The sequence below is a fragment of the Pan troglodytes genome, chromosome 17, assembly GCF_028858775.2.
Source record: "Pan troglodytes isolate AG18354 chromosome 17, NHGRI_mPanTro3-v2.0_pri, whole genome shotgun sequence".
Classification (NCBI taxonomy): domain Eukaryota; kingdom Metazoa; phylum Chordata; class Mammalia; order Primates; family Hominidae; genus Pan; species Pan troglodytes.
This window is the reverse complement of record NC_072415.2, coordinates 87,039,398-87,052,640: the sequence shown is the minus strand read 5'-3', so window position 1 is coordinate 87,052,640 and position 13,243 is coordinate 87,039,398. Positions and strand designations below refer to the sequence as shown.

At 49.6% G+C, this 13,243-nt stretch overlaps 1 protein-coding gene across 5 annotated transcripts in view; it reads left to right on the top strand.

Moving 5' to 3' along the window:
- MBP (myelin basic protein) overlaps window positions 1-13,243 on the top strand; it is a 156,549-nt gene that overhangs the window by 135,600 nt on the left and 7,706 nt on the right. For 3 of the 5 annotated variants that reach the window (XM_063795485.1, XM_016933208.3, NM_001243070.1), the window contains 3 exon segments: window positions 9,554-9,658; window positions 10,702-10,737; window positions 11,087-11,119. In XM_063795485.1, the coding sequence (XP_063651555.1) occupies window positions 9,554-9,658; window positions 10,702-10,737; window positions 11,087-11,119 (174 nt within the window). 5 annotated transcript variants of the gene reach the window in all.

Below are 13,243 nucleotides of genomic sequence, written 5' to 3'. Positions count from 1 at the left end.
ACCTCGGCGGCTTCACTTCAGGCTGCTGGGGAGAGGAGAGTGGGGCGTTCGGGCATCTCTTCTGCGAGTCACCCGAGGGCATGGGAACGGCATGGCCAAATCAGATCAGCGCGGCTCAGGGGAGCCTGGGTCACTTCAAAGGTGACTCAGAACTGCAGCCAAAAGGTGGGAACAACCCAGAAGCCCCCGGAAGGGTGAACGGATGAGCAGAAAGCAATCCGCGCATAGGTGCCGTGGGTGCCCTTCAGCCTAACAGGGGATCTGACAGGGGCCGCATAGGTGCCGTGGGTGCCGCTCAGCCTAACAGGGCATCTGACAGGGGCCGCATAGGTGCCGTGGGTGCCGCTCAGCCTAACAGGGGATCTGACAGGGGCCGCACAGGTGCCGTGGGTGCCCTTCAGCCTAACAGGGGATCTGACAGGGGCCGCATAGGTGCCGTGGGTGCCCTTCAGCCTAACAGGGCATCTGACAGGGGCCGCATAGGTGCCGTGGGTGCCCTTCAGCCTAACAGGGCATCTGACAGGGGCCGCATAGGTGCCGTGGGTGCCCTTCAGCCTAACAGGGCATCTGACAGGGGCCGCATAGGTGCCGTGGGTGCCCTTCAGCCTAACAGGGGATCTGACAGGGGCCGCATAGGTGCCGTGGGTGCCGCTCAGCCTAACAGGGGATCTGACAGGGGCCGCACAGGTGCCGTGGGTGCCCTTCAGCCTAACAGGGCATCTGACAGGGGCCGCACAGGTGCCGTGGGTGCCCTTCAGCCTAACAGGGCATCTGACAGGGGCCGCATAGGTGCCGTGGGTGCCCTTCAGCCTAACAGGGCATCTGACAGGGGCCGCATAGGTGCCATGGGTGCCCTTCAGCCTAACAGGGGATCTGACAGGGGCCGCATAGGTGCCGTGGGTGCCGCTCAGCCTAACAGGGGATCTGACAGGGGCCGCATAGGTGCCGTGGGTGCCCTTCAGCCTAACAGGGGATCTGACAGGGGCCGCATAGGTGCCGTGGGTGCCCTTCAGCCTAACAGGGCATCTGACAGGGGCCGCATAGGTGCCGTGGGTGCCCTTCAGCCTAACAGGGCATCTGACAGGGGCCGCATAGGTGCCGTGGGTGCCGCTCAGCCTAACAGGGGATGTGACAGGGGCCGCATAGGTGCCGTGGGTGCCGCTCAGCCTAACAGGGGATCTGACAGGGGCCGCATAGGTGCCGTGGGTGCCCTTCAGCCTAACAGGGGATCTGACAGGGGCCGCATAGGTGCCGTGGGTGCCGCTCAGCCTAACAGGGCATCTGACAGGGGCCGCAGCGCGGGGCGCCTGGAGGGCACTGCGGTGAGGGCACTAAGCCGTCCGCAGAGAACAGACGCTGCAGGCTCCATGCGTAGGAGGCCCCTAGGGTGGCCCGGTTCATAGAGGAGAAGTGACTTCAACGCTGGGGCCAGGGATGGAGAGTGAGTGTTTCATGGGGGCCGGGTTTCAGTTCGGGAAGCTGGAGAGGGTGTGGAGATGGATGGCGGTGATGCTGGTACAACAGTGCGAATGTGATGTATGCCACTGAATTGCACACTTAAAAATTGTTAGAATGGTAAGTTTTATGTGTGTTTCACCACAATAAAAAAATTACTTTTTAAAAAGTGGCTCAGGCCGGGCGCGGTGGCTGACGCCTGTAATCCCAGCACTTTGGGAGGCCGAGGCGGGCGGATCACGAGGTCAGGAGATCGAGACCATCCTGGCTAACACGGTGAAACCCCGTCTCTACTAAAAAGACAAAAAATTAGCCGGGCGTGGTAGCGGGCGCCTGTAGTCCCAGCTACTCGGGAGGTTGAGGCAGGAGAATGGCGGGAACCCGGGAGGCCGAGCTTGCAGTGAGCCGAGATCGCGCCCCTGCACTCCAGCCTGGGCGACAGAGCGAGACTCCGTCTCAAAAAAAAAAAAAAAAAAAAAAGTGGCTCAGATGCAGCATCCGTCCACGCGGGCCACGCAGCCCCCTGCCCGAGGTCGTCACCAGCCTGACACCGAGGCGTGCTCCTGGGCTTTTCTTCCCGTGCTCAGCACAGAAGCTCTTTAGGAACATAAACCAAAACCCAGGTCTGGAGTGTCCGGAAACAACCAATATAAAAGCTCACCAGAGGCTGATCTCACACGCTTTGCCGCTTTTCCAAGGTGGCTTCTCAGTAAAGTTCTAGAACAGAAGACTTGGAGAGTCTCTGTTTCAGTCCCATCATTTCACCCGCGAGGAACCAGAAGCCCCAGGGCCCCAGGGGACTCGCTGAAGGCCACACAGGTGGCGTCAGGCCCGGGCTGGAGCTTCCCAGCTCCCTGCAGCAAGCTCTTTTCACAAGGCTGCCATGGAGGGCTTCTGTTCCTCTGGTCACTTTCTATTTGCTGAGCTCCACCGTGTGAGTCAAATGCCGGGAGCTTTGGGGACCCCACAGAAGTTTTCCTTTTTTCCTCTGAAAGATTAAAATCTAGCTGGAGAGGGAAGATGCTTGCAGAAAGCTAAAAAAGACAATCCAATGCCAGATGAGGGTTGCAGCCAAAAGACGCTATATTTTCCCAAAACAGAGACATTTGGAGGGGGAGGACGCTCTAGGCAAAGGTCGGGGAGCCAGGAGGAGCCCCGAGGCGGAAGGAGAGGCCAACACTTTCAGGGGAGACCTGAGACTGCCAATCAGAAAATTCGCACAGTGATACGATGCACCCATGAATTCCATCTCTGGCTGTACAATGACAGCTCATGTTAAATGGCCTTATTCTATATTCTATTTCACACAATAATGAACAAAATGGGCTTGCTTTGGGGGTACAGTTCTATGAGTTGTGATGCACGTATGGATTTGTGTAGCTACCGCCATAATAAGGACACAACCCCAAATCCTCCCACCTCCCCCTCCCTCGTGGCCCACACTGCACCCTCCCTCCACTCCCTGCCCCCCAGCTCTGACCTCCCCCAATATAGGTCAGCCTTTTCCGGCATGTCATATAAATAAGACCACACAGTATGAAACCTTTTAGAATGGCGGCTTTTACTCAGCAGGATTCCTTGGAGAGGCCTCTAAGCTGTTGCCTATATCAAGAATTTGTATTTTTATTGCCGAATAGTATTTCATGCCTGGATACAGCACAGTGTGTTTATCCCTTCAGCCCCTCAAGAGCATTCAGGTTGTTTGAAGGTTTTAGTGAAATCTAGTGGGTTTAGCTGCTATGAACATTCATGTACTGGTTATTGTATAAACATAAGTTTTTATTAAAATTTAAATTACTTTTCCCTCAAAAGATTGGTGGCCAATATATTCATTATAGAAGCCATTTCCAAAAGCATGTAATTTATCCTTTAGTATTTAAAGCAGGAAATGGAATTACAGGGTCATATGGTAAGTATAGGGTTAACTTTCTAAGAAACTACCAAATTGTTTCAAGGAGTGACAGTTTGCGTTCCCAAGGTAATCCATGAGGGTTCGGGGGCTCCACATCCTAACCAGCACTTGGGAATGTTGGCATTTTTTATTTCAGCCATTCTAACGGTGCGGTATCCCCTCGCGGTTTTGATTTGCGTTTTCCTGATGCTGATGATGATGCTGAACATCTTTTCATCTGCTTATTCACCCTCCCTACGTCCTCTTTGCTGAAGTGTTTATTCAAGGGTTTAGTCCATTTTTAAACCAAATGTTTGTTTTCTTCTGGTTGAGTCTTGAGAGCCCTTTACAGATTCTGCTTTCAAGTCCTTTGTCAGATATGTAATTTGCAAATATTTTCTCCCTGTCTGTAGCTTGTCTTTTTCTTCTCTTGAACTTTTGTAAAACAAAAGTTTTGAAACTTTGATGAGGTCCAATTTATCCATTTTTTCCTTTTATAGATGATGTTTTGGTGTCAGGTCTAAGAACTTGTCTACTCACAGGTCATGAAGGTTTTTCTCCTATGGCTGCTTCTAAAATCTTATAGTTTTACATCACAGATAACGATCTATGATCTGTTTTGAGTTAAATCTTGTGTAAGGTGTGGATTGGGTTAAAGTGGTTTTTCGTGGTCGTTGTTTTTTTAACATATGGATGTTCAATTGCTTCAATGCTGTTTGTTGAGAAGACAGTGTTTTCCATTGAATGATCTTTGCCAGGAATCAGCTGGTCAGATTTGGGTGAGTCTATCTCTGGACTCCATTCTGTCCATTAATCTAGGTGCCTGTCCTTCCTCTAACACCACAGGTCTTCAGTTACCATGGCTGCATAGTCAATCTTAGAACCAGGTCATGTGTTTTTCTCACTTTATGTGTCCTTTTCACAATTGTTTGGCTATTTTTGCTCCCTTGGATTTCCACACAGTTTTAGAATCCACCTGTCTCTAGCCAAACAAAACCTTGCTGGAATTTGATTTGGAATTTCATTAAACCTGTAGATCGATTTGGGGAAAGAATCAACAGTTTTACTATGTTGAGTCTTCTAATTCATGAACATGGTATGTCTCTCTATTTAAGTTCACTTTGATTTCTTCTACCAGCATTTTCTAGTGTTAGCATTAAAGTTCTGTACATTTTTGCTAAATGTATACCTAATATTTTGTTTCCTTGATGCTATTATATGTAATAATTTTTAATGTTTTTTAATTGTTCATTACTTGGATGTAGACATATAGTTGACTAAATGTCCTTTTAGTAATAGGTCATTACAACTATGGTATAACAATACAGATATAAGACTGCCTCACATTATCTATGCAACTGATGATTTATGGCTAAAAGCCCAAGTCAAAGTCCTAGTTCAGTCACGCTTCAATGCATCTATAACCAAAAAATGTGTATGATCCTATGAAAATTATTCCATTCACTGAAGACCAGTGTCAGTTCTGTATTAAAAGTGAACTAAACAGCCTACATGTTAATTCAACAAACAGTTGCTGCTCACTGCATTCTTTGTTCTGTATGAGGACCACCAATAAACCAACTGCCTTTTTCATAGACATTTCTGACCCCTGATAATAGCTCCAAGAGCTCAAATAAAACCTACCAACATCATGTGTACCTTAAAAGATTTAAACTACCTTTTCCTCACCAGTGTAGTGATCAATATATTCATTATAACAGTCACCTTCAAAAATATATCATTTTTATTTTATCATTCAAAGCAGGTATTCATAATTCACATGTGAAGCATTATCTATGTAATGCTCCATTGAATCTCTGACAGCATGGTAAGTTGTAAAATCCTCTGAGATCTGCATAGCGTGACTGAGCATTCATTTCTTTAGAAACCTAACCTAACCCTAAGTTTTTTCTTTAGAAACTTAAAAAGTTTAAGTCATTTTTCTAGTTTAATCACAGGATGAGTGATTTAAAGGCCAGAAATGTTTATGTGACTCAAAAACCAAAGTTCAGCATGTAGAGAAATGGAGAAATGCTATCCAAACACCGAGGCAGTGTGGCTTGCCCTGGACTGTGAGCTGTTTCAGTGATTTCAGGCCACTGGAGTAGGAGCTAATAAGTACCTTCGTCTGGTAGACACAGCACTTAAAGATGTACATCTTACAGTTTAAAGAGTTTCCCGTCTCTTCCATTTTGTTTTTTGATTCATCATTTCACACCCCCTCTCATGGAGGAGAAGAACGTACAAGGCTGGTTAGTGGTGACTAAATACAACTGGTCAGTGAACGCAGAGAAGCATTCGATAAAATATTACATGACACAAGGAGAATCAGAGAATTACTTGAGTTCTTGCAGCATTCATAGACAGAATGAGTTGGAATATGAAGAATCAGGGATTTCTACTAGGACTCCGATGTTCCCGGCCCTTCTGACATCCTCACGTTCAAAGGCCCACGGCACCTGCCTGGGAGGAAACTGAGCGTGCAAACTCCACTCCTCTGTGTGTGAGAAGGTGGAGGTGTCAGTAAACAGAGGGGTACCCGCCATGAAGCGCCGGCCACAGGCAGAGCGCCAGTGGCCTTCTGTGAAGAGTATGGGAGCTGCGCTCTGTGCCTGAGGGAGGTTGACAGTCCCATCAGGAATGAGAATCGTTAACCAACAAGGGCACAAAATAGGAAAAACAACTAGTAAAATATGGAGTTGCTGATTACTAAGAAATCCAACGGATAAAATGGGATCTTTTGTTTTTTTTTTTTTTTGGAGATGAAGTCTCACTCTGTCGCCCAGGCTGAAGTGCAGTGGTGCAATCTCAGCTCACTGCAACCTCCGCCTCAGAGGTTCAAGCAATTCTCCTGCCTCAGCCCCCTGAAGCTGGGACTATAGGCACACGACGCCAAGCCTGGCTAATTTTTTGTATTTTAGTAGAGACGGGGTTTCACCATATTGCCCAGGGTGGTCTCAAACTCCTGACCTCAGGCAATCTGCCCGCCTCGGCCTCCCAAAGTGCTAGGATTACAGGCACGAGCCACCACACCCAGCCAAAATGGGATCCCTCTTTCATTCCTCATGCATTCAAAACCTCTCAGGCAGGAATTTTGTCTGCTTCACTTTTGCGGTATTTTCAGAACGTGGACCATGCCTGGCCCCTGGCATTTAGTTGGGAAGTAATGAGGCCCAGTGCAGAGAAGGACAAGCAGCTCATGGTTACGCCCTGCTGTGCCTGCAACTCTGTCACAGGGGAGGCCACGAGCAAGGGGTGCAGAAAACAGAGCTCGCAGTGCTGAGTAGGCCCCGTGCATGGGAGATGCCTTTGCCCTGGGCCCTGCGGAGGTTTCAGACAGATGGGAGAAGGAAGGGCCTTGTGGACAGAAAGGACCCTGCACAAGGCCCAGGGCAGAGGATGCACAGCCCATCCACATGGAAGATGGTCGGGGCCAGGGCATAGGGGCACAGCCCAGGGAAGGGGATGGATGCTCAGCAGCCAGGGCAAGTGGGAGGAGAGCTGGGGCTGGGGCTCTGGCTCCTGGCAGGGCTGCAGCCAGAGGGAAGGGCCCTCAGAAGCACCCAGAATAACAGGGCTCCTGCTGCAGGCAAGGGCGGCCACAGGACACTGGAAGGAGAGGGACATCCATGTTGCTTCTGTTTCACGAAGCTTGCTCTGCTCTGGGTGCTGAATGCTGGGAAGGTGGACAGGAAGCCTCACCACGTTAGGGCCCAGGGGACAAAGAGCTTTGGCTTCACCCTGAAGGGTGGGCAGGGCAGGGAGCCTCACAGGCAGCAGGGGAGCTGTTAGTAGTCTGGGGGTGAGGGCAAGAAACGTTTAAAGAAGGGGTCCCCAGCCCCCAGGCCCTGGACCGGTACCGCTCTGTGGCCTGTTAGAAACCGAGGTGCACAGCAGGAGGTGAGCAGCGGGCGAGTGAGATTATCTCCTGAGCTCTGCCTCCTGTCAGGCCAGCGGCACCAGATTCCTATAGGAGAGCAAACCCTACTGGGAATGGCATGTTCGAGGGATCGAGGTTGTGCACTCCTTATGAGAATCTAATGCCTGATGATCTGAGGTGGAACAGTTTCATCCCAAAAACGTTCCCCTACCCACCCCCATCCATGGAAAAACTGTCTTCCACAAAACCCATCCCTGGTGCCAAAAAGGTTGGGAACCGCTGCTTTGAAGAGGATCGAGTAGGGAAGGAGGGCAGAGGAAAGAGTCCAGTGTGCCGTGTGGAGACCCCCGTCTGGGCTCAGCCACAGAGGTGAACAGTGTTGGTGCTGGGCGAAACGCAGCACACTCTGCAAACATGGTCCTTTGTGGCTGCAGCATGCAGTTGTCACCCACTGAATTCCACCATTCCGTGCACTACCATAAATCCCAGAAAAGCGCACTTTTTAGGGCGAGTTAGGCCTTTGGTGGCAAAACTGTCTTCTGAACAACAAGGGGTCCTCCCAATCAATGTGCATAGAGCTGAGAGACTGGAGGGAAATACTTCAATTGACTTCCGTGCATTTAACTGATTTGCTTCCGCTGCGTTCTGTGTCGATGGGGCGCAGCCAGCATGCCTGGGGCCAGAGCTTCTCTGACCTCCAGAAATTCATTCCTGCCTGAGGTGTGGGCTCTTTACATGCAGGCTATTTCTGAACAAGTAGCATCTGGGAGCAGCAGTGAGAAAGCGAGGGGAAAACTGACAAAATCAATCTCGCAAGCTCCCTTTCCTTTGCTTTCCTTTGCTTTTCTGAGAACTCACGATCAGCCCTCTTGCCTGGTGCGCATTCACCGCTGTTGGGCCTTTGCAGTTGAGCTGAGAGCCGAGCAGACAATGCATGAAGTCTGCAAAAGCCGCAGCATCCCCTGCGTCGCCTGTGTCCCCTGTGTCACCTGCCCCCGTGTCCCCTGTGTCCCCTGCCCCCGGGCGCTCATGGCTTTTCCCTTCCCTCCACTGTGAGCTAACCTCTCGCAGTGCTTACCACTCTGTATCTTCTGTGCGATCTCTAGTGACCTGGAGTGTTCTGGTTCTGTTGATTACCAGCTGGCCCTGGGCACTCATGCCCAGCCATTCTTCCCTCTCCGCTTCCTCTTACTCGAGATGTGGAAGTGATATTCCCAAATCAGCCCGGTGTCAGTGTGGCGTGAGACACTTACTTTGAGAAGCAGAGACCAGCTCATGTTATGCAGCCGCGTCAAAGCCCATGAGCTGCCTGCCTCATGCTGTTGTGTGTTTTTCTGTGTGTATTTCCCGAGCATTTTCCTGTATTCAGCCCAGAAGCCTGGGGATAAGTAATATTTTTCTCTCAGTGCTTTGCCCAACCTGACCCTATCTCAGATGGAATCCCCCTTGAATTACTGTCACTTCCCCTCTATTTGCTCGTTCACCTTCAGGAGAGCCGCACACTGAGTCGGTGATAGAAATCTCTCCCCAGCAAGTCGCACACCCAAACCCGCTGCTGCCAGCCCGTAGCTGCCCCAGGTGTGTCTGGCGGCTCATCTGTGGCTTCCTAGTAGAAGCCCTTAAAAAATCCAGATCACTAGTTGTACACCTGTCAACCTACCATCCTACACGCACACACAAACAAGCACACACACACCCTAATTTGCATAGACAAAGTTTAAAAGGTGACAAAGACACTCTCCTTGACTGAACTTTAGACAGGCTCTTCTAAGCCCTCTTTTCAACTAAGCCTCCTCCATGGGCCTTGTCCTCAAGCCTGCCTAGTCCAGTTTTACCAAGAATCCTGCTAAGCTAGTTTAGACAGGATCTTCCCAATCTTGATATATGATCACCCTCCAAATCTGATCAAATCCCTCATCCCTCACCATCCCCTGAGTGATATAGGATCATCTTGGCCTGCCTTCTGCAAGAATCATATTAGGTCTACCCTTTATGTCTCTTCTTAGTAATTTTCCACCCACCAAGCAATGCACACCATCCCACCTTCCTACCCCTCTAACTCTTCACCTCCCAACCCCATCCTCACCTGCTGCTTTGCTACAAATCCCCACTTGTTCTTACTGTTCGTGGAGTTGAAGCCCATCTCTCTCCCCATTGTGATAGTTTAGATACCATCTATCACAATAGTCCTTAATAAAGTATTCCTGACTGTTAAAAAAAAAAAAAAATCCAGATCACAAAGGAGGGGAGAGATCCAGCTTCCCTGAGGAGGACAAGCCGCAGGGACTCTGGACTTGTCCTGAGGTCACCGCGCCTCTGTGTTTCAGGACTCACACCACCCGGCAAGAACTGCTCACTACGGCTCCCTGCCCCAGAAGTCACACGGCCGGACCCAAGATGAAAACCCCGTAGTCCACTTCTTCAAGAACATTGTAAGTGACGATCAATGGGAAGAGGTAGCAACTATGAGGGGGAGGAGGGGTGCTGGCCACTGCTGTCATCCACACAGGACGTTCGTACGTTCGGGGGTGGCACCGGGGTCCTCATCAGGGTGAGGCCGGCCGGGGAACTCCCCCCTCGCACCTGATCGCGAGTTCCAGGCAAGCGCTTCCCGACTGTATCTGCCACGGATTGCACTGTGCGCTCCGTGCGTTCTCCAGAGAGCTCACTTCTCTTGACATTAGACTCCCATGTAATGCTTAGCCTAAAAACACAGGCTTTGCAACCTATGGAGAGTGCTTGCCCTGGGCTGGGAGCGGAGGGGGCAGCAGAGAGAGCACAGGGCATTTTTAGGGCATTTTTCGGGCAGCGAAACCGCTCTGTCGAGGCTGCAATGGTGACTGAAGACCACGCACTTGTCCAAACCCACAGCGTGCACAGCACCGAGAGAACCCTAAGGCAGTGTTGCTAATAAGGGAAACTGTTCGGGGTATGTGGAAACTAATTTCTGCACAGTTTTTCTGTAAACCGAAAAGTGCCATGAAAAATGAAGACTATTAAAAACAAGAACAAAACCACAGGCCTCTAATTCCAAGATCTCAGTGCAGCAGACATTTTATGCTCGTATTTGATAAGTGCACTTAGGAGCTGCAGACCTGGGGGCATCCCCTTGGAAGCTCTGAATGTCAGAGGACCCGCTACTTCTAGCCCCTGAAAGGGCTCACGGTGAAGCAAAGTTTGCCGCCTCCCTCAGTGTCCCAAGATGGGCCCATTCCCCAGCTACGGAGCCTCTGGGAGGTGTTTTCCATCCTCTGAAACACTTCCTGAGTGCTCTGGGCGATCTGCATCATCTAGAATATTCTCAATCTCAGGTCTGTACTTCTTCACCAACTAGGACAGAAATGGGGAGGCTGGGCACCCGGGTGCTTCTGGCAGCTGATGGATGCTAGCCACCCTCAGCAGGCAGGAGCCCGTTAGGAAATGGACGGCGGCACAGGGCTCCCAATGCAGCCCACGGTTCTCTGTGTCTTTCCAGGTGACGCCTCGCACACCACCCCCGTCGCAGGGAAAGGTAAGACCTTGGAATGTTTCGATTAATCATCACTTTTCTGATAGACCTTCTCTAAAATCCCATAATGTACCAAAGAGAGAATTAGGCTCCGAGCTACCAGAATCCATCCCAAAACGTGTTGCCAGGCAGCTCCCGAGTAGAACAGGTCGGCAGATCCATGCACCCCTCCTGCCCCTCCCGCAACTGCACAGCCGCTGTGGCCCTGAGCCTGCGGCCCCCCTTGGAGCTCTGGGTGGAACCTGTTTTTACCACCTCAGCTCTACTGTGCTTTGATTGTGTTTCCTGTTGATTGAAAGGACTTTCCCTTCACTGACCACCATGTCATTATTTCTCTGTCTTCCTCATGCAGGGGAGAGGACTGTCCCTGAGCAGATTTAGCTGGGTAGGTGACGAATGCACTTCCATCGGCTTCCTCTTCCATCCCAGTCCTCACAGCCCCGCAACTTTTGTGTTCTGCTCTGTTTCGGTTGCTTCCTGGCCTCCTTTTCTCTCCTCTCGAGACCTCTCTGCCCACAGCTGGGATCGGGCCGCCTTGTCTTCCACTGGGGAAATGAAACGTGGTCTTCCCTTCCAGAAGGTCTGGTCTCTTGCTTCTGTGCCGGGGACCCAGCCCTGCAAGGCCAGATCCTCTTCTCCCAAAGGGTTCCCAGGTGACGTGACTGGTCTCCCTCCCAGGGAGGGAGCAACACCACGTCCGAGAAAATGTTTAACTTCTTCCAACACAACCAGTGCGAGAAGCCCCCAGGAACCCGCATGTGGAAGTGGGACTGGCTGGCCCATCTCGGTAACCCCAGATGCTGACACTGGAAAAATGATTCTGCTAATGAACAGAAAAAGAGGCTAAATAGAGTTGCTCGATTTATAATAACCTCATTAATCCAAAGATTTTTGTTTTGTATGTGTTTAAATAATAATTAAAACATAGATATCAAGCCATCCAGAAAATCTTCCTTAGGAATTTTAGGCTGGTTAATACTGAAAGCAAACTTTCAAGGAAGGTTTAAAATGGCCAATTTGAAATTTCTAGTGAAAAAATTTGGTGTCTGAGCCAAATTAAAATGCCAATCATTATATTCTAACCAAACTTACAGACTTTAGTTACTAGCAAATACCAGATATGATTCTTACTGTATAAAAGTTATGATTTTAGAATAAAATGGAGGAATAACCACCAACATATTGTAGATAGGTTGTGTCTGTCTCCGAAACTGCAATGCTCTCATACGCTAGAACAGAGCCTACCTACACTTTCTGCTCAATTAATAAGCATCATATAAATGAATGAATACATTTTAAAAGAAAAACAAGGAGAAAGAACAGGAAGAAAGAACAGGAAAAGAAAACAGAAGGTGGGAAAGAGGAAGGAAGAGAGGGAGGAAGGGACAGGGCACTTGAGAGAAAGGCAAAGAAAAGATTCCATGAGGATCCCAAATCAGTCCCACACATGATCACACTGAATTATGAACTAAGATATTTACTGAAACGTTTGCCATTAATGCATATTTGACTTGCTTTTTCTGACCTAATGAATTTGCAAAACGATGACAGTCATGTAGCAAATGTACATGGACTAGTACTCACAATTAATTTTTTATTTTCTATACCAGCAGGAGACAAAGATGATAGAAGAATGAAATTCATTTTTGACCCAGAAATCCTATTTTAGCTACTGCTTTATCTGCTCTTAATTTTCTAGGAGTGGACTTTGGGGCCATCGTGCCGGATCCTCCCTGATTGTGGAGCGATGGGGGGTTGCACACAGGCCGTTCTGCCCCAGCAGCTAACAAGAAAGACCCTTGCATTCCTCCCTGCATCTCTCCCTTTTGGGTCCTACTAATGTCTGTTGAATTTCTCTTTTTTCCAAAGCAAAATCCTTCTCTGCATTTTGTCTGCTTGTCTGTTTCCCAGAGCCGCAGGACTCTCTCCTTGTCTGGAGTTCCAGAGAGCCCCCACTTTCTCTTTCTAAACTGTGTTGTGTGTTTCCTGGTACATTCTAGGTTCCCCAAAGATAAACATGACTAAGGATTCGAAAGGAGGAAAGGCCAAGCAGATTGTTAATCTGAAAGTCAATCCCCGGATTTAGTTCTCAAAAATGCTTTATTTTTGGAGAAAAGCAATAGAGTAAGACAGAAGGACTTAACGCTTGCAAGGAAGTGGCTTTCTGCCATGTAGAGCCAGGCTGGCAACCCGCCCTCTGCCATCAGGGAGTGAGCATGAACCTGGAAACCTCTGGGACGCAAGAGCGAGGCTGGCTGTCCCCTCGTGTGCTGTGCTTAGACCTTCTTGCCACACATCCCGTCCCTCACTTCACTGGATAGCCCCCGAATCAACCGTTCACACGAAAGCAGCTGCCTGGTTCTGAGTGGCCATGCTCACTCCCAAGCATAGGTTGAATGAAAAGAAAACTGTGCAAGTAGCTTGTATGGTGGGAAGCCCCCAGCAGAGGCTGAGGGTGCAGCCAGGTGCTCTGGAAGCCTTGAGGCCTCTGGTGTCATCTTCCTCACCC